Source organism: Narcine bancroftii, chromosome 4 (genome assembly GCF_036971445.1).
Source record: "Narcine bancroftii isolate sNarBan1 chromosome 4, sNarBan1.hap1, whole genome shotgun sequence".
NCBI classification, from domain to species: Eukaryota; Metazoa; Chordata; class Chondrichthyes; order Torpediniformes; family Narcinidae; genus Narcine; species Narcine bancroftii.
In genome coordinates, this window is record NC_091472.1 from 273,610,536 (window position 1) to 273,631,104 (window position 20,569).

The 20,569-nt window shown below is 37.4% G+C and overlaps 1 protein-coding gene across 22 annotated transcripts in view; it reads right to left on the reverse strand.

Moving 5' to 3' along the window:
• Positions 1-20,569, reverse strand: part of arhgap15 (Rho GTPase activating protein 15) — an 826,317-nt gene that overhangs the window by 348,044 nt on the left and 457,704 nt on the right. For 18 of the 22 annotated variants that reach the window (XR_011356680.1, XM_069935033.1, XM_069935042.1 and 15 more), the window contains one exon: positions 581-646. The exons of the other annotated variants lie outside the window; for them this stretch is intronic. Coding sequence is in view for 17 of the 18 variants with exons in the window: in XM_069935033.1 (XP_069791134.1) it covers positions 581-646 (66 nt within the window). In the remaining variant the exon portion in view is untranslated. The remainder of the gene's footprint in view (positions 1-580; positions 647-20,569) is intronic. 22 annotated transcript variants of the gene reach the window in all.

A 20,569-nucleotide genomic window follows, 5' to 3' on the forward strand; every position in this document is an offset into this window, starting at 1 on the left:
TGCTGGGAGTACACACGGCTCCAAAAGAAGACTTGTCTGCATCATCTGCAGAGTTGATGTATGGTGCACACTGACAGTTCCAGGGGATGTTCATTTTGCAGCCAACTCTGACCTAGATGTCCTTCAACAACTCCGCAGTGGTATTGCTAACAGCAAACCAACTTCTACCAACTGGCAAGGCAACCCTAAACAACAAGTGCCCCCATCACTCCTGAACATTAACTTGGTATTCATTCATAGAAAGGTCCCAGGGGCACTGTTACAAAAACCATATGAAGGACCATTCCACATCTTTAAGAGAGACAGAGTCATGTATACCTTGGACATTGGGGGATATTCACAACTATTCAGCATTGACAGACTTAAGCTTGCCCACAAGCACCCAACTACACCCATTCAGAGCCCTCAGCCCATACAATGTGGGCGTCTGCCTAAGACATGTGTGTCTGGTGTTTCAATTTATGGTGACGATTCGGTGCGGGGGGGGTGGGGGGGGCTGATGTAGCGGCTGTGTAGCAGGCCAAGTGGATGCTCAGCGCTTTAATGCGAACCGCCACTGTCAGTGCAGTGCAGGACTTACCTAAGGGCTGGCATGTTAGCGGTACTGAGTGCCGAGGGACGGCATGTTGATCAGCTGGGTCCCCTGCTGAAAGGCACAGGACATTAACAAGTCTGAATTTAAACCTGCTGGTCCCGTAGATCAGCAGCTGTCCCTTAACAAGGTCCCACTTTATCCCGTGGAGCCCAGGACAGGCAGGGAATAAAAGCCACTTGTAAAGCTTCAATAAATCAGTCCTTTGATTTACCAGTCGAGTGTGTGATTACTTTTTTCTCAGTAGCTCTACCGTAGTAGCCACTACACAGTGGCTATTTTTTTCCAATTCCCAATGGGTTTCCACTTCTCAGGATACAACATATTTCCAAATAGTTAGATGAGGAAATATTTGCATTATAATATACATGCTGAATAGTGTACAATACAATACATGCAAATTCCAACCTTTTTAAATTCAATCTTATTCAAATATTGCCAATACCAAACCTATTGTGAATCCTAAAATCCTGATCAAATATATTTAACTGCAAATATAGGGGAAAATCAGAATTTGAATTTCCTTAAACATTATGGCAAATGGAATGGATTTGAATATTCAATGATGCAGTATACTTGCCTTAAACTGATAATAAGTCTTGTCAACATGCAAATTACATTATCTGTTGTATCCTGTCCACACCATGTAGTTTAATCCCTTGTGCTCTTAGGCCCTAGCCTTAAAAGTACTCTTGAGAATCTTCATGCATTAGTAAGACTGGCATCTAGTTAGTTCTCTGACTGTCTTGCAGGAATCATAGATCAACTAAATCATATTTTTATCTGAGACAACTGCCATTGCTGACAAAAATGTTGTTTGATGCCCAACCCTATTTGAAGTGGAGGTGGAGGGTCATCTTGATGTATCTCAGTAGCCCCTAAAGGTACTCCCAGAGTGGAGACATCCAAGGGTCATAAATTTCAATGCATTGCAATGGGGGACATATGAATCAAGGTGAGAAAATTGAGTCTCAGATCAAGCCCTCTCAGTTTCCAGCAATCAAGTTCCTGATTCAAATAAGAACACTCATTTGTTTCAACTATCTTACTCCAATGTGAAGTTAATTGGATATTAAATTACTATTATAATCTTTTCATTAATCACACCAGGAAAAATTTCACACGGGTATGCATATTGAATGTTTGGTTCAGTTATTAGTGCAGGAATTCTTATTTTTTAAGTAGGTGTTTCTCATGTTTGTTCTTGATAATGCACAAACAATCATAATTTTGTTCCCACAATTATGCTGGACTGCTCAGCACTCTAATTTAATACCAGAATTAATAAAACTTCAACTATGAGGCCTTTGCAAACCAATGGAGAATTAACTTGAACCAAATAGCTTGAAAGCAGAGGGGGAAAAAAGCTCTCATTAACAGAAATACTAACTAAATGTGTGAAGTACTGAAATAAATCCAGATCTCACAAACATGCATTAGTTCTTGAAAAACTGGACTTACCAACATCTTTTGTACCAAATATGGTAAGTCTCCCTAAAGGCTTTTGTTGTTTGCTCTCTCTCTCATGATTTTTGGCATCCAATGATTCAAGGTGAAGAATATGAAAATGTCTGGAGACAGATTGTTATGGGCCTATTTTTACATGGGCTCATGTGATTTTTTTCCCCCACAGTATATTTTATTTGTGCAATAAGAAGATATCTACAAAATGAAATGGTGCTAAAGGAAGCATGTTGAAATGTATTTCAGTAATAATGTCGACTGCAAATTATTCTGTTCAGTGGAATCCAGATGTCACGGCAAATGGTGAAACTGCCAATGTCCAGCAGAGTGGAGAACATACTGGCAAACATTTCACATTTGTCCGGAATTGAGACACATCAGTTCTTAAATTATAACCATAGTTCCAAGACCCAGAAGCTTCCAATGCAGTAAAAGCCAATTTATTGACATCCATAAAGTGTATGCTCACTCATACATGCACAATCACACACACATACATAATCACACATGCACACAGACATACAAAAGAAGAAGAAAGATGTGCTGGGTTTATTTGGAGGGTAGAAACTGCTGATGTTGGAGTATTCAAAACAATGAGCAGGAAAATCAGTAGAGTTAATGTGGAACAGCAGCAAAGCAAGAATGAAAATAGAGCCAGGTGGGTGAAGAAGAAGAAGGAACAAGGTGAATGCAAGAAATAGTATCCAGCTGAACAAGATAAAATCTATGAGGTTAAGAAATAGATATGTAACACAAATGTAAATTAGCAGAAAATCTCTGCACCTTGGATTTTGTAGGAATTAGGGTTGGCATTTTGGAGTCCACAAAGCTTAAGGAAAAGCTCTCCTGGAACTACAAAAGGAGAGTAATGTTAAGAAATAAATATAGACAATACTAGAAATGTGATCAGGTCAAAATGCCCCTAGAGCAAACAAAAGAGGTAATATTTCAGGTTCAATAACCTTTTCCAAGGGCAGTAGGAATACTGAACAACCAAAGCAACTGCTCACACTAATCATTCAAGACTCTCATATTCATTAATCAATATTTATATATTTATTTGTATACATGAATAATTATCCTGCATATGTATTTTTGTATGTATGCATGTTATGTCTGGTTGTGTGTCGGCGTGTTTTGCGCTGAGGACCAGAGAATGCTGTTTTGTCAGGCTATACTTGTACAATCAGTGAGAATATACGTGACTTTCTCAAATATCATTCATCTTACTAATTAACTCTATTTCTATCTTCTTAGATGCTGCTTAATTTTCAGAATTTCCTATTTTTATTGTGTATTGTATACCATTCATTTAAATGAAATTTGTTCAAAATTTTTTTACAAGAAATTATAGTCACCACACCTCTGAAGCATTTTATTGGCTGTGATGCATTTGAAGATGTCTGAATAAGGTGAAAAATACATTCCGCACGAACAATCTTTTTCTTCTAAAATTTTAGCATGACAAATTCTGAGTCAGGTTCGTATCAGAATTAAACCTTATAGTATGCTTGTGAATTTCCAAGAAGTTATTTGATGAGGAAACCTACTCACTAGGTTATATCAAAGTGAATTATTCTGCAAAATATTCAGATTGAGGTATTCATTCATTAGTAATCTGAAGGTGTGGAGCGTGGGGATTCCACATTGAGATTTCCCATGCAGTTGTACGCTAATTTAGATTACATCAACAGAACACCACTGAAGGAAGTAGGAACCCTCCTTGCTGACTCTCACACCCCACTTCAGAACATTGCTGGGAACTGCAGTGTGAAAATGTCACTCTTCTGACTCACAGTTTCAACAAGCAATGTACTGAATGATTAGTTTTATCCTTTCATAGTAAATGTGACAGAAGCCACATCAAAGCAAAATGAAATATAGGAGAATTCTAATTATAGAGAAAGATATCATCTATTGGCACATTTTTGATCTCACGTATTATGTGAGGAAACAAATTAATCACTTTCATTTTCAAACAATTTTTGCCTGATTCAACCTGTACCATATTTTTCTTGTTCCAAAATGGTGAAATCCTCCTGAGCCTTAATGTTATTTGATAATTTACATTGCCTGATAGTTTAAATGTACGACCAGTGGTACTTCACAACTGTCCCTGTGATAGGAAATTTAACACATTTTGCTCTCCCTTCGCAAATCCTGCATGTTAAGATTTTAACTGTCATGTGGCACTGAGGATAAATCTTGCGGTCTATACGGTTCATTTAGGCTACATTTTTTACCACCCGTTCAATTGCTACTTCCCAGATAGTTCATGCACAGATTTGTTTACTGATTCAACTCAAGGTATATATCATATTGAATCACTATCAGATTCTTTCAAAATCAGTTTACTCCTTCCACCATCATTAGTTGTTCTGATGTGAAACATCATTCTTGTGTTCCTGGAATTGACTCAAATGAAGGACTATTTTTTTTAATATAAATAGTCTTAATTTTACTACAGATATAAATCAATCATGCAAAAAAAATAGGAATCGTTTGTTAACACTACGAGCTGTGGGATTATCATTATTGAATTGCACTCACTGCCTTATATTTGGTTTATTTAACTTCAATGGAGAATTGGAAAATTATTGCAAATATTAGTAGTTACTCTCGTCCCTGTTTAGTTCTCCCCATTTTTTTTGTAGATGTAAAGAAGCTTATGATTCATGCGGAAATGTGCGCAAACCTAGAGGGTTGCAGGTGGAAGGTAGTGAAGATTCAGATTGTTGAGTAGGTTTGTACAGGGTGGCACAACATCATTGGCCCAAAGGGTCTGTACTGTGCAGTATTGTCCTAACATAGGTTTCCCGATCAATGATTGTTGGTAATATCATAAGTATGCTTCAGAATTGGTCTCATAGCAGAGCGACAAATACCTGCATTTATTCAAGAATTGCTCTGGAAAATCTGCTAACTGAAATTGCATTGATCACTAGTATTGCTTTAAAAACATTCATTTGATTGGAGGGAAAAGGTACAAAGGATGGTAGTAGGTTTCATGAAATTACTTTCTTATATCAGATTTACTTGTTTCGTTATTTTTAATTTTAAAAGATATTTATTTTGAACTTTTTAAATGGTGTGAAAAGTAAGTAATATTTGAATATTTCGAATGTTTGTGAAATATCATGTTCAAACTTTCAACCTGTAGAGCAAACAAAAGAGGTAATATTTCAGGTTCAATAACCTTTTCCAAGGGCAGTAAGAATACTGAACAACCAAAGCAACTGCTCACACTAATCATTCAAGACTCTCATATTCCATTAATCAATATTTATATATTTATTTGTATACATGAATATTTGCATTGTGTTCAGCTGTGTTAAAGCACACAAGCGGGTAACAATTATTTTGGACTGACCATGTGATCCTGTTTTCAAATGGAAGACTCTGCACTGGGCAGAAACACTTAGTGTCATACTTTAGACTTGAAGATTTTTTTTTGCATTTGCAATAATTTCACCCATTATGTAATAAGGGCTAGGAGGACCATTGAAAAAAAAATGACAATATTTCCCATTAGCTGGGCAAAGGATGCCCTGCAAGAACAAGAAATTGTTATTCATTGGTTTTCCCTCACAAGATACTGAGTTATTCCATTCTCACTGAATATTATTGAGGTATAGTTCTAAATGACAAGCATAGCTCCCTTAGGGAGAATATAAAATGTCTGATTTGAAGAGCATTTTGGTTATTTTGCTTAAATAATCATAGTTTAATCAAAGAGTTACAAGTAATACTTTCAATGCTCATGAATTTAATGTTTAAATTATGATTCCATGCAACACTATCATTGAAAACTTTTTCTAATTTTGTACCATTAAGGATGTCTATTGTTTAAAGATTAGATGTAATGTGAAAAAATGTTCTCAACCTGAATAATGCAGTGAGCTCATTAAATGAGTGACTAAGCCTGAGAAAGCAGGAGATTCTTGGATCATCCACAGCCTGTGGTGAGTTGACTGATCTCAGACAGCACAACCGTAGGGGACTAAAACATTTGGGAGAGGATAAAAAGACAAGCAAAGGCTCCAATTCCTGATTACAACCCTGGAATCTTCCTGTAAGTCACTGCACAAGTTTTGGTGGTGAAGGAAAGGAGCAGGTGTGAATCTCCAGCAACTGGACTATCTACTGGTACTTGGTTCAATATGCTACAAACAAATAGGAGAGGAAAAGAAGGATCAACAATGAACAATTTCGGAAAACAATTGAAAAAAACCTCGAACATAGTAAATGAATTAAAATATAAAACTATAAGAAAAGACAGAGCAGCTGAGAAAATATGACATTATAGTAGATAATAGATTATTACTGCATTTATCTATACAGAAGCAGCCAACTTGCTTCTTAATCAGCAGTAAATACAGAATTTCAAGTATTTTTGGTAGAAGTGAATTTTATTAATATCAGGAAGATATTGCAGAATCTAGCCATGTTTAAGTGAAGTGATTTCCTCATACATAACATAATGGTGGCACAGTTACCATAGCGGTTAGTGCAACATTGTTATGGCATCACTGACCTGGGTTTGAATCTGGTTCTGTACGTGAGGAGTTGTGCATTCTCCCCATATCTGCATGGGTATCCTCCAAGTGCTCCAGTTTCCCCCCACCCTTCAAAAATGTCTGGGGATTGTAGGTTAATTGGTGTATTTATTTGTCACAGGCTCATGGGGTGGAATGAGCTGTTATGATATCTCTAAATTTAAAATATAACATGGATAGTGCAGAATGAATTTTTTTTTTTAAAAGATTTCAAATAATCTTATTGAACAGTATACATCAGAATCATCCTGGTTAAGTCAATTGCCGTTGCCATGTGATGTGCTATATAACAGGCTAAATTACTGAGTGGATAGAACTTTTATTAAAAAAACTGATGAAAACCAGCAACAATTTTATTTGTATATTATATATGTAGTATGATAGTTTGTGAGAGAGAGAGAGAGAGAGAGAGAGAGAGAGAGAGAGAGAGAGAGAGTATACTCTAACATTAGAAAGCAATAAAGAGTAAATGAATCTTTTTGAAGAAAGCTTTTTTTGCACTTAAATACATTGGTGATCATAATATTAGACAGTGGAGGTTGGTGGCAATATTGCAATGGATCTTTCAGACTTTGGTTTCACAATTACTGCCAGTTAGCTGTAGCTTTTTTTTGCAGATACAGGGATGTCAAAGCATTGTTTATTCTGCATTATGCAGTCATGCTTGATATACTTGTCCATTAAAAACATATATTCAGGCATCTTTGCAAATTACCACAATACCATTTATATTGTACTTTTAGATTTAACTTGTAAATTTCAAGATATTACCAAACTTTGTCAATCTGCATTGTGACCATCACTAGATACCTGGGTACATAACCTTAATTTATACATGGTCTGGGAAGTAATCAGTTACAAAAAAAAAGAATATTTCTATCATATGCCTCAAGAAATATTCCAGAATAAACAACTAGATAAGGGTTGAAACACAAATGTTCTCAGACATAGTAAAAAACACAGAAGTTTTGATGGAACTCAGCATTTCACTTGGTCCATCTCTAGCAACACTCTGCTTTCTTGATCTGTCTCCATCTTGGCAGACAAGTTCTCAATAGAGGTGTTCTACAAACCCAGCAACTTCCACAACTACCTCAACAACATCTCTTCAGACTCTGACCCCTGTAAATATGCCATCCCTTTCTAACAATTTCTCAATCTCTGTCACATCTGCTCTCAGGACAACGTCTTTAACGCCAGATCATCTGAAATTACTTCCTTTATCAAAAGAAAAAGTGTAGCTTCCCCTCCATTACCATCAACTCGTACCTCACCTGCATACCTTCATTATCTGCACATCTGTCTTAGCCCCCTGTAGCCTCGTGCGCAATAAGGACAGGAATCCCCTTGTCCTCACCTATCATTCCACTAGCCTCCCCATCCAACATATCATCCTCAGGCATTTCCACCACTTACTTCATAATCCCACCAATAGACACCTTCCTCTCCTCTCCCATCACCACCTTTCATAGGGACCGGTCCTCTGTAACTCCTTCATCCACTTCACCCTTCCCACCAATTGCCCCTCTGTCATCTACCCCTGTAACCACACAAAGTCCTTCAATTGCACCCACACCTCCTCCCTTAACATCATTAAGGGCCCCAAATAGCCCCTCCAAGTGAAGCAAAATTTCACTTGTGAATCTTCAGCAATCTTCTGTTGTATTCAGTGCTCCCGTTGTGGTCTTTTGAAAATCGGAGAAAGACTGGACACAAACTTAGCTGAGCACTTTGCCTCTATCTGCCCCAATTATAGGTATCTCCCAGCAGCCACCCATTTCAATTCCATGCCCCATTTCCATGCCAATACATCTGTCCATGTTTAATGCACTGCCAGAGGGAGACCACACACAAACTGAAGGAACAACATCTGATATTCCATCCAAGCACCCACTAATAGGATGGCATTAATATTGATTTCTCCAGTTTGGTGAGCAACCCCCCCCCCTTCCTTTTAGCCCTATTTCTCCTTGTTATCTCTCTTTCATTTTCCCCTCTGCCCCATCTTGCAGTTCTGCATTCACAGAGCCATGCCTCCACCAATCAATTTGCACCTTTTCTTTCCTGTTCTCCTATCCATTCAATTATCACCTTTTGTCTGTTGGTTTTTACTCCTTCCCCCTGCACATTCTTCTCTTCCCAGGCTTTCACATGCCTGCCTGCTTTTTATTCATACCTTGGAGAATCACTCAGGCCTGAAATGTTTGCTTCTATTTTTAGCTCCCATGGATGCTGCAAGACCTGCTAAGTTCCTCCAGCATTTCTGTGTTTTAATTGGAGAAGGGTTGTTTTGATCTGATTTGGGTAGAAGAGCAGAAATTGTTAGTGGTAAATCAGTGACCATATTGGTGGCTTAACCCATTTTCTGTGTCACTGACTCAGGATGGCTGACAGCCATTCACATCACTTCCAACCGTATGTCTAATATGCTTAAGAGGCAAGCTTCCATTCCTTTGCCACTATTGTTAACATCAGTGCTTGGGTGATGATTATCCATGATGCTATTAAGAAAACTCTCTTGGTGACATTTAAGACATTGCTGAATATGGGGTCACCTATAGTCCAGAAAGGGTAAGGATGGCAAATTTCCTTCGCAAACAATATTAGTAAGCCAAATGGGTTTTATGACAATCTGGAAGATTCACAATCACCATACTAGCTTTATATTCCACATTTATTAAATTACTTCATTTAAATCTCCAGGTGAAATTTTAGATCAAAAGTAAATGCCTCTGGACAAAAGCCTAGTAAATTAATCACTGCTTCACCATATTCTCTCTTATACTCAATAAGATTTAAATTCTGTCTGCCCACCATAAGACCAATCTGCACCTTCTTGTTGCTTTGTTTTCCACACTTTGTGTATCAAACAGAAGACAGAAAAGTTAAATCTACATTCTCTTCATATAATAATAACTATCTGAATTTTTTTAAAAGGCAATATTTTTTTTAAAATCGATCTTGGATTGATTGGTATTATATAACACCTTAAGAAAAAACAAACAGAAGTATCTCATAATACTCAGCTTGACAACCAGGGTCTGCAGAAAAAGAAACAGCTTAAAAAACTTTCAGGTGAATGATCTCTCTCAAAACATTTCTTCTTCCATAAGTGCTGCCTTACCTATTGAATATTTATAACATGATTTGTTTTGATTTCCAATGTCGAGAATCTGCAGTATTTAATTTTTATTATTTTAATTACACAAAGCACAGTCACAAGCCCTTTTGGCCAATGAGCCTGTGCCACCCAACTACAGACAATTGTCCTCCAACCCCTGGTATGTTTTGAATGGTGGGTGGAAACTAGAGTGCCTGGAAGAAACTAATGCAGACATGGGGAGAACATACCGTCTCCCTACTGACAGTTTCAAAACCTGGTCACTAGCACTGTAACAACATTGCGGTGACCATGCCGCCCTATCTTGCATCAATTTTTCATTTGGGCACTACGGAGTCTGCCTTCCAATTATTCCATAATTTTATTTGATTATTTATTTTCCTTTCCCCCCCAAAACCACAATCTTATCATCCACAACATTTTCTGAGCAATGTTGCCACAATTGTTTCCCAGGGATGATTAAATATTTCTCATATATCATTATATTTTCTTCATTTCTACACCCTAACCTGTCTTGCTCCCGAGCCACATTTTGTGCCTCGTTTATTTTAATAACTGAGCTTCAGTAGCTCTTTCTCGTGCACATCTTCTTCTTGCCTTAGTCACCTTAATTGCCTGATTAGGTCCACGACTCCCATATATGAAGCTCGATTGCAATCAATATATTGAGAAATATATTATACATCCAATGTGCTTGTCTTGCCTCTGACGGGCTTTCATGTTAAACAGATTTTTTTGTGCAGTTTGTTCACAATATATAATAGCAGGCACAACATTATGATATGATAACTAAATGTGGAACATAAGAGAGGAAACCATATTTTACTAATGTAATAAAACATATTTAAACATGATTATGGTACATGATTATTTCAGAAGTTTCAGTGTAGTGTTTGTGGGAAGTTTAATTTTGTTTTCCATTGACAACCTCTCTTTCACATAGCACCCAACATTAGCATTCCATTCATCACCTTTAAAAGAAAAGGTTGAAGAGAAAGGAAAAAATTGTCATCTAATAGCTGAATAAAAGGCATTACATTCATCACTGCAAAACTTCTGTATATTACTTTGGCTGAACTGCTGATTAAAATCAATAATAATTTCAGTGACCTGAAGAAATAAGTTCAGTGACTTAAAGAAGTAAATTATGAGCCAAGCAGGCTTTTAATAAGGTTATAATAGATTCCTGGTGGACTTCTAGGCTACAGATCCATACAACAAACAACAATGCAACACTACAACTTCCTCAACAAAAAATTAACTTTTTTTAAAAGAGGAAGATGTACAATCCAGAAGTCTCAAAGGGTTCTTGACTATATTTTCAACTAACACCAAGTCAAATCAACAAGCATTTGTTAAAGTTTGCAGAGGCAAATATTGTTTTCCATAGGCCCATGCTCAGCCTTGTGAACTGCAAGAGTTCAGACCAATAAGATTCAGCAACTCATTGGTTCAAGATTCTTTCTTTCTTCCTTCCATCAAAGTACTACACAGTTGCATATGCAGACTTAAAAAATACCCAAGTTAATAACACAATGAACCGTCAATTAAGCCAGTTTAAAAATTTCCAGCTGGGTTTTAATTCTGATGCTGATAAAATAAAAAGTTCACTAGCACGCAATAAGCTAAAAATGAGGTGATCCTTGAGTCAATATTTTGAATCATGAAGCCAATCTATGCCTAACCTCCATGATGGTTAAGATTTAATAAACACCATATCTTTTAAAAGAGTGGCAGGAGCTCAAAGTTAAATTAACTCAACAACAATTTTTGAGAGCCAATGTGGAAATATCAAATTTTGTCTTGCTACTGGGAATTACTACTTTGGGAATGTTGCCAGACAAATCAACAGAATTTGGGTTTATTGGAAACTGCTGAAGTTTATGTGAAATACAGCATCATCCTTGCACAGATGTGCATAGCTGAAGGCTCTGGTGATAAATATTACAAGATTATTTTTAATAAACATTAAAGTTCAAAACAAGATTAGATTTAACAATCTGGGAAGCAAAATCAACAAATAATGTGTTAATTTCAGTTCATTTAACATTCTTCCTAAAAACATCAGCTTGGGATGGTTCTTTCTCATTTAACTCATCTTTGTAGACTTAATGATAGCTATCTACAGAAGGGAAAGGACAGTATTGAATATGGGATGTCCTGCACAAAAAATAACAGAATAGGGTGGTTGCGAATTTAGGAGGACTTGAGCCAATTTCCTATCTCTGCATAGTAAGAACATTTTGGGTATACATGTGGTCTTTCTCAGAAAGAAAAAAAAAGATCTAGCCTTTCACAGGTTGTTGCCCTGTGGCTTCCAGATATCATTAATTGAATCTTAGTAAGAGGATTGTGAGCTGGAGAGGTTTCTCAGTTCCAAACAAGCCATGTGACAATGAGGTACAATCAGGAAATTATACTGCAGCCAGAAGATAAGATTTAAGTGGATCACTGCTAACCTGACGCAGAAAACTTTGTAGAGACATGGAAGATTTTTAGAAGTCTTCCAAATTCAAATTCATCAGATATAGTAAATGGCTCAACTGAAATCAATCAACTAATCTTAGCCATAGATTTAGTTTTTCTTTTAATTTGCTACAAAATCCTTTCCTTGAAAGATCTGTCTCCATTCTGATTTTTTTTTCATAGAAATCCTCGTCTTATTTTGGACTTAAATTGTGAGGTTATCTGCTTAATATTTTTTTTTAAAGCATGGCAACATAACAATTAATTCCACTCAAGAAGTTGAACATAAAGAACTGACTTGCCAGTGAACCAATGTCCATGACTCACCTGTGAACAAGCATGGTGTTACTTCAAGAATTGCTAATATTACAATTCTAAATACCTAGACTGACCCAGCATGGGAAGTGACCTTGCACAATATATTGAAGTGCTGTGGATAGACCAGAACATGTTCTGTCCATGGAATATTAGGAACAAACTTTGACAACCAGCTCTGCCAAAAAAAAAATTCATGCTTGGCTGCTTCTCAAAGTTTCCCCATATTCACAAACATTCAAAAATTATTAAAGATCAATGATACAATCAAAACATTTGATAGGTTAAATTATTGGGAAATGTAAGTTAATTATTTGTTACACTTGTGCCAAGCAATTATTGCTCTTCATTGAATCAAATGGCCTTTCTATTATTGAACCCCATCTACTGAAAATGATTGTTTACAGATTCCACATCACTAGAGTTGTGGAATTACTGAAAGCTTATGTTTTGGCCCAGGTATCCATGGGGAGTCAAACATTGGAATGTTGTTGGCAAAATCCCAGTACAGCATAGTCAGAAAGTTTGGGAATTCCATATTTGCATTCTGATCTTTTGGACACTAATTTGGAAAAATGCCAGCAGTGCCCACAAACTCAAATGCGAGATGAATCAGCTGTTATGATATCATGGTGCCGGGCAATTCTGATGGTGACTCTGCTTTACAGCAGGCAAAAGTTAGTGTTGCATCATGTATGTCACATTTTTAATGTATTATAACATGACAACAAAAGGAACCTTGAACCTTCATATAACAAGTAAAATATTTCCTCTTTTTAGGCAAGTCCATCAGGCTTGAGAATGACAGTTCAATGGGTTCTGAGGTGGAACTTCAGACTCCTTCACAGATCGGGAAGACATTTTTTAAGATGATACAAAGCTTCCATCACATAAGTGTGGTCCATATGTGCTTTTGATGCAAGGCCTCAAGGTATTCATGACTATTTTACTACTCCATCTCATTCATGAGCAGTCCTGAGTTGAATGACCAAAGAATCTCTACACATTAACATTCTGAGGCTCTCATACTTATGAGACAATATTTATATGAATACTTGTCCAACCTATGTATTGTTAGTCTGTGTTATATAGTCAGGATAATGTGAACTATGCTGTAACCACATACAAATACACCCTTCTTACTGCAGTTACTGTAGTGCACCACTGTGGGGCGTATGTATATATGTAAATTTTTGAACAGTTTCCTGAGATGGTGGAAGGCATCAGTGAGTAAAGTCTCTTTTGTTATTTGAATCTTGCATCTCTAAGTTATTTAAGAAGCCTCCCAAGTAACACAGAGACATAACATGGTGGCAGCAGTATGAGAGAACAAGAATAAAGCCTGAAATACAAAGGGGAAGAAGAGAAAAAAACATGACTGAAAAAAATGACTGGAGCAACAGCAGTTCATCTATTGATGGACTGGGAGGTTGAAAACATTGTTGAATCATTTAAATAGTTTCAGCAGAAGTGCAATTTAGCATTCAAAAGCTATTTTAAAAATGTAACAGCAGAAGAGAAGGTCAGTTATATACTTCTCTGGACAGGGGAGCAAGGCCTTGACTTATTTAATAACTGGGAGCTTACAGAGGTGGAGAAAAATGATTCAGAGCAAATATTTTCCAAGTTTACTTCTCACCTTGAACCCAGGTCTAACCATAGAATTAAACGCTATGAAATTTCAAGCCAATTCAAGAGACTGATGAAACTAATGATAACTTCCTCACAAGAGTAAAAATTGTTGCTGCAAAATGCAGATTAAAGCATATACAGGAAAAAATTAGTTGATCAACTAATATGGGGGATTGCCCATCCCGAAGTGCAAAAGTCTCTTATAGGGAAGGATAGCTAGAAGCTGGGCAAAGCTATAGACACAGCCAGAGCCTTCAAAGCCACAAGCACACAAATGAAATCCCTATCTATGCAGACCCACCCACAGCAAAGAGAAGGAAGGGTTGATGCTATAAAGAACACAATCAGAAAAATGAAACCCCACCCCCCCCCCCCCAAGACCTGCAGGAAATGCGAACCAAATACAGTTCTGAATGTGGAGCCTTTGGCAAAGCAAATCATTGGACGAAGATGTGCAAGTCTTGTAGGAAGAAAACAATATGACCATTGTAGAAAAAAGACAAGAAGAAGATTCACCACATAAAGGAAACAACAATGAGAAAACAACACCCAAATACTGGACATAGAATCCATACACCTTCATGAGATATCGGGTGAGATGAAAGAAGGAAGTGAGTTGTATGCAAGGATCCAAATCCAGAGGACAATCCAGAAAAAAACCCTACAATATTTAACCAAAAGGTGAAGCTGGATACTGGATCACAAAGCAACGTCCTTCCACTTGGACTCTACCACCAGATGTTCACAGAGAACATAATAAAATGGTTTCCAAAAGATGGTGTAGAGCAAATAGCAAATATCACATTAATGGGCTATCGTGGACCCGTGATCAATGGCTGCCACAAGGGAAAGAACATTGTCTGTACATTCTACATGGTAGATTCAGACAGAACAGCAATTCTAGATCTGGATAGCTGCTGGGAGTTGCAATTGATCTCTGTCAATTATGAGATTCAGATGAAGAAAATATTCAAATGTATCTACAGAGACACTCCATTGGAGAACCAACCTCCGGTCACAAACAAGACTGAGCTCATGAGCATGTACCCAGAATGCTTTGATGGATTCAGTTGGATGCTTTGGATACTTTGAACATCACATCACCCTAGATCCAAACTGCAACCCAGTCATCCCTGCTCCAAGGAAAGTCCCACTAGAGATTAAGAAGAAGCTGGAGCAAGAACTAAAGGACATGAAAAGGATGCAGGTCATGGACAAAGTGACTGATTCAACTGACTGGGTAAATTCCTTAGAGGTCAAAAAAAAGCAAAATGGCCACTTGAGGATATATCTGGACCCTAAAGACTTAAATCAAGCAATAAAAAGGGGCCATTATCCAACATCGACACTAGAAGTCATCACAGCAGAACAAACAGGATCCAAAATCTTTAGCAAGCTAGATGCTAAGAATGGATACTGGAATGTGAAACTAGATGAGGAATCAAACTTACTAACAATGTTCAATACTCCATTTGGTCATTATGAGCTCCTGCTACTACCATTCAGACTAAAGGTGAGCCAGGACATGTTCCAACAGAAGATCGATGAGACCTACAGAGGGTGTAAATGTGTTGTTGGCATCACAGACGACATCCAGATTTTTGGCAGAGATGATAAAGCTTATGATCTTCAGCTACACACGGCCATGGAGAGAACAAGAGGAGCTGGAATAAATCTTAATTTATTATAAAAGAGAAGGAATGCCAATTCTTCAGAATGGTGTACACTCCTAATGGGGTAAAGCCAAGCCCAGAGAAGGTTAAAGCCATTGCAAAGATGGAGCACACAAAAGACAAAAAGCAACTCAGAAGTTTCCTTGGGTTGATCCAATACACAAGTTCCTTCCTACAAAATATGTAAGACTACACAGCAAACATCAGAGAGTTGATGAAGGAAGATGTGGAATTTCAGTGGTCATCATCACATCAGAGAAGTTTTGACCAGCTCAAAGAAATAATATGCAGAGAAATGGAGTTGAGATACTATGATAGAGTAAAAGCCCTCACTGTGCAAGTAGATACATTTAATAGAGGCCTTGATGCAGCATTGGTACAAGAAGGAAAACCAATAGCTTTTGCTTCAAAAGCCATTAATAACACCGGAGACCAGATAGCCAATATTGACAGAGAGCTGTTAGCAGTCGAATACAGATGCAAAAAGTATCACAAGTTTCTGGATGGAAGAAAGTTTATAGGGGAAAGTGATCATCACCACTGGAACACATCCAGAGAAAGGCATCTTCTAGACTGCAGAAATTACTTCTGTGACTACAATGCTACAACTTTGACTTAAAATACCTACCAGGCAAAGTGATGGTGCTTGCTGATATGTTGGCTTGACTTTCCCCAAATGGAAAATATGAATTGGAACACATGGGGATCAAGATATATCATCTCGTCAGTGTGACCAGTAATAAATTAATCCAGATCATAGAAGAAACCAGTAAGGATGATGTGTTGCATATGCTTTCACAACAAGTAATACAAGATGGCCAGAGAGGATAAAGCAGATACAGTCTTCAATATGTCACTATTGGACTATCAGAGATGACATATCATTGGAGAATGGTGTTCTGCTGGCTGGATCAAGACATTATACCTGAAACAATGCAGAAAGTGATTCTCCAGAAAATACATGAAGGTCACATGGGAATGGAAAAATGCAAACAACAGATCGAAGTCAGTTGTGCATTGGACTGGTAGATACAAAGACATTGAAAAGATTGAAAAGTACAGAAACGCACAACAAAGAGAGGAAATAATTTCCACAGAAGTTCTTGCCAGGCCATGGAACACAATGAGAACAGACTTGTTCACCGAGAATCAAGAGTGGTATTTAATAGTAACTTGTTACTATTCTAAGTTTCCATTTGTCAAAAGAGTGAAAGACCTGAGAGCATCAACTATCACCTCAGAAACGAGGGCGTTCTTTGCTGAACAAGGAAGACCCAAGAAAGTAATATGTGACAATGGAACACAGTTCACATCACATGAATTTAAAAAACTGGCTGCAGAGTATGAGTTTGTTATCACTACATAATCCCTACACTACCCCAAGGACATGAGTTCATCGAAAGACAAGTGCAAACTGTGAAACACACACTAGTTAAGTGTTGCAAAACAAAAGAAGACCCATCCCAAGCTCTTCTATCATTACAAGAAGCACCTTTAAGGGCTGACACAAAGTGCTCAGCAGAACTTCTAAATGGCAGGAGATATAAAACAACTTTGCCAAGAAAAAAGATCAAGAGGAAGTCAAAGGAAGACTGGCTGACATGCGAGAAGAAGAAAACAGGCACAAACATTGCCAGAACTCTTCAGAGGGCAGCATGTGCATATTCAAGAGCTGATGTTGAAAACATGGACCCCAGCAAAGGTCATCAGAGAAGCTGAGACACCAAGGTCATATATTGTCGAGACAGACTCTGACAATTAGCTGAAGAGGAACAGAATTCACATCCAGCCGGCACAAGATGTGATGAAGCAGAAAGCTTTAATACCAGCAAAGCCTGCAACACCAGTATTAAATGAAGAGACCACAACCATTAATATTGAAGCATCAAAACAGCAGTTGTCACATAAAACACAACAAGCTACATCACCTACATGTATACCAGCCACACAAAGCCCAACAGTCAAAGTCAAATCCACAAGAAGATGAAGCAACATACTGCCACCAGTGTGAGATCGATAAGAACTATTTAAAAATAGTTGTATAAATAAACTAGTTTACAAGTTCAGTTATTTCAAGTTGCACTGGAAAAAAAGTGATAAAGAACACTATTTTTTTCATTGAGAAGGAGAGATGTTATATAGTCAGGATATTGTGAACTATTTTGTAATGGTGTAAGAGTACACCCTTCTCACTGTAGTAACTGTAGTGCACTACTGTGGGGGGTATGTATATGTATATGTGAGTGTGTGTGAACATATATGTTTATGTGAGTGTGTGTGAATAGTTCCTGAGATGGTGGGAGGCATCAGTAAGTAAAGTCTCTTTTGTTATTTGAATCTTGCACCTCTAAGTTATTTAAGAAGCCTCCCAAGTATCACAGAGACATAACTGTCTATATATGTATTATGACTGGCTATGTGTCTGGGAGATTTGCACCGAGGACCAGAGAATGCTATTTCATCAGGTTGAACTTCTGAAATCAGTTGACAATAAACTTGACATGACTAGGCATTATACAGTTTCCTATGAGTTTGTAAGGATGTATTTCTTCAAGGAGGCTTTGGAGGAGTCATGTGATGGAGTAGTGGCCGGTAGGAGAATATCAGTCCTCTCCAGAAAATAAGGAAAATAGTGAGGAAAAAGCAAAGCCCCAGACACACAAATCACAACAAATAGAAAAATAAAGGTGTGGAAAAAATGGCACTTAAGAAAGAAAAGCAAAAAAACAACGGGAATAAAAGAAGAATGAAAGATGCTGGAAGAGAAAGCTGAAGGCCTTACCTGCACAAAAAAGCAGGGACCCACCGTGGAAAGAGGAGCCCACTCCCTGAGGTTAGTGGAGACCCTGCAGGGTCGCGACCCACTAAACGCAGGACTGCAAAATTGGCTCACGGAGCCAAACAGGGGTGTGCAACTGCACACAACAAGGACAACACCAACGGGAGGTGGGACCAGCTGTGGAGTGAAACTCCGCAGCATGAACAGCTGAGAGATAAAGAAAGCAACGGGAACGGGAGGGGTGAGAATGAAAAAATGAAACTAGAGACACAACAGATAACTAGCCCAGAAGAAGAGGATCAACATCAAGACACGATGGAAAAAAAATGCCCAACAAACTGAGACAAGCAGCTCAACAAGTAAGTCAGAAGAGACAGAGATACAAAGAAAAGAAAAAGAAGACACAAACCCAAGAGCAGACACAGAAGAAGAAGAACACCAAGCTCTGTACAGAGGAATAGGAGGTAAAATGAATGGACAGCCCATAGATAAAAAAAATTCAAGAACAAATGAAAGCATTAAAAGAATGGCTGACACTAGAATTTAGTGAAATGAAAAGAAAAATGAAAGGTACAGAAGAAAAAGTGAGTAGAATAGAGCTGGTCATAACAGATGTAGGGAAAAGATTAGAAAATGTGGAAGAATGTGTAATGGCAATAGAAATGGAAGTGAATGACTTAAAAAGAAAATTGGAAGAAAGTTAAAGAAACACAAGAGTTGTTAGATCAAAAGATGGATATAATGGAAAACTATAGTAGGCAAAACAATATAAAGATAGTGGGCCTTAAGGAAGATGAAGAAGGCAAAGATATGAAAGAATTTATAAAAGAATGGATCCAAAAAGTCCTGGGAATGTCAGAAATGCAGGAAGGAATGGAAATAGAAAGGGCACACAGAACATTAGCACCGAAACCACAGTCACCACAAAAACCAAGATCCATTTTAGTAAAATTTCTGAGATACACGACAAGAGAAAATATATTGGAGAAGGCAATGAATAAAATGAGAGAAGACAAAAAACCACTGGAATACAAAGGTAAAATATTTTTTTTTCTACCCAGACATAAGTTTTGAGCTCCTGAAGAAGAGGATGGAGTTTAATGCAGCAAAATCGATCCTATGGAAGAAAGGCTATAAATTAATGTTAAGATATCCAGTGGTGCTTAAAATAGTTTTCTCGGGGCCACAAAACAGACTGTTCTTGGATCCAGAGAAAGTATGAGAATTTGCAGAATGCCTACAAGACAGAAAGAGAGATGAAGAGATGTTACAAGAACAAAGAACGATGACAAAATACATATAAAGAAGTAAAAATAATGTATAAGTAAGAACGAAAGGAGGGAAGAAAAGGGAAGTAAGGGAGAAGGGGGAAAAAGAGGAGGGGTTAATAAATAAATAAATAAATAGATAAGAAAAAGAAAAAGCGAAGAAAAGAGGGGGAGCTTTGTTGTAATGTGAAGATAAAAGTTTTTTTTCTGGAGGGGGTTGGGTGGGAGAGAATGAGTCACTGTGAAAAAAACATATAGATGGAGATTAAACTCCATGCTACTTAAAAGACAGGATTTTAGAGAATTTATTGAGCGCCAAATTAAAATATACTTTGAAATAAATACGGAATCAGTGAAAGATAAATTTATATTATGGGATGCAATGAAAGCCTTCATCAGATGGCAGATAATAAGTTATGTAACTAAGATGAAGAAGGACTACAATTGGGAAATAGAACAGCTGGAAAGGGAAATAATAAGTACAGAAAAAGAACTAGCAACAAGGGAAGATACAACAAAAATAAGAGAATTGGCGGACAAAAAATTAAAATACAAAACACTACAAAATTATAAGGTGGAGAAGAACATAATGAAGATAAAGCAGAAGTATTATGAGCTAGGAGAAAAAATGTACAAAATACTAGTTTGGCAGCTTAAAACTGAACAAGCTAAAAGAACGGTATTGGCATCAAGGAAAAAGGAA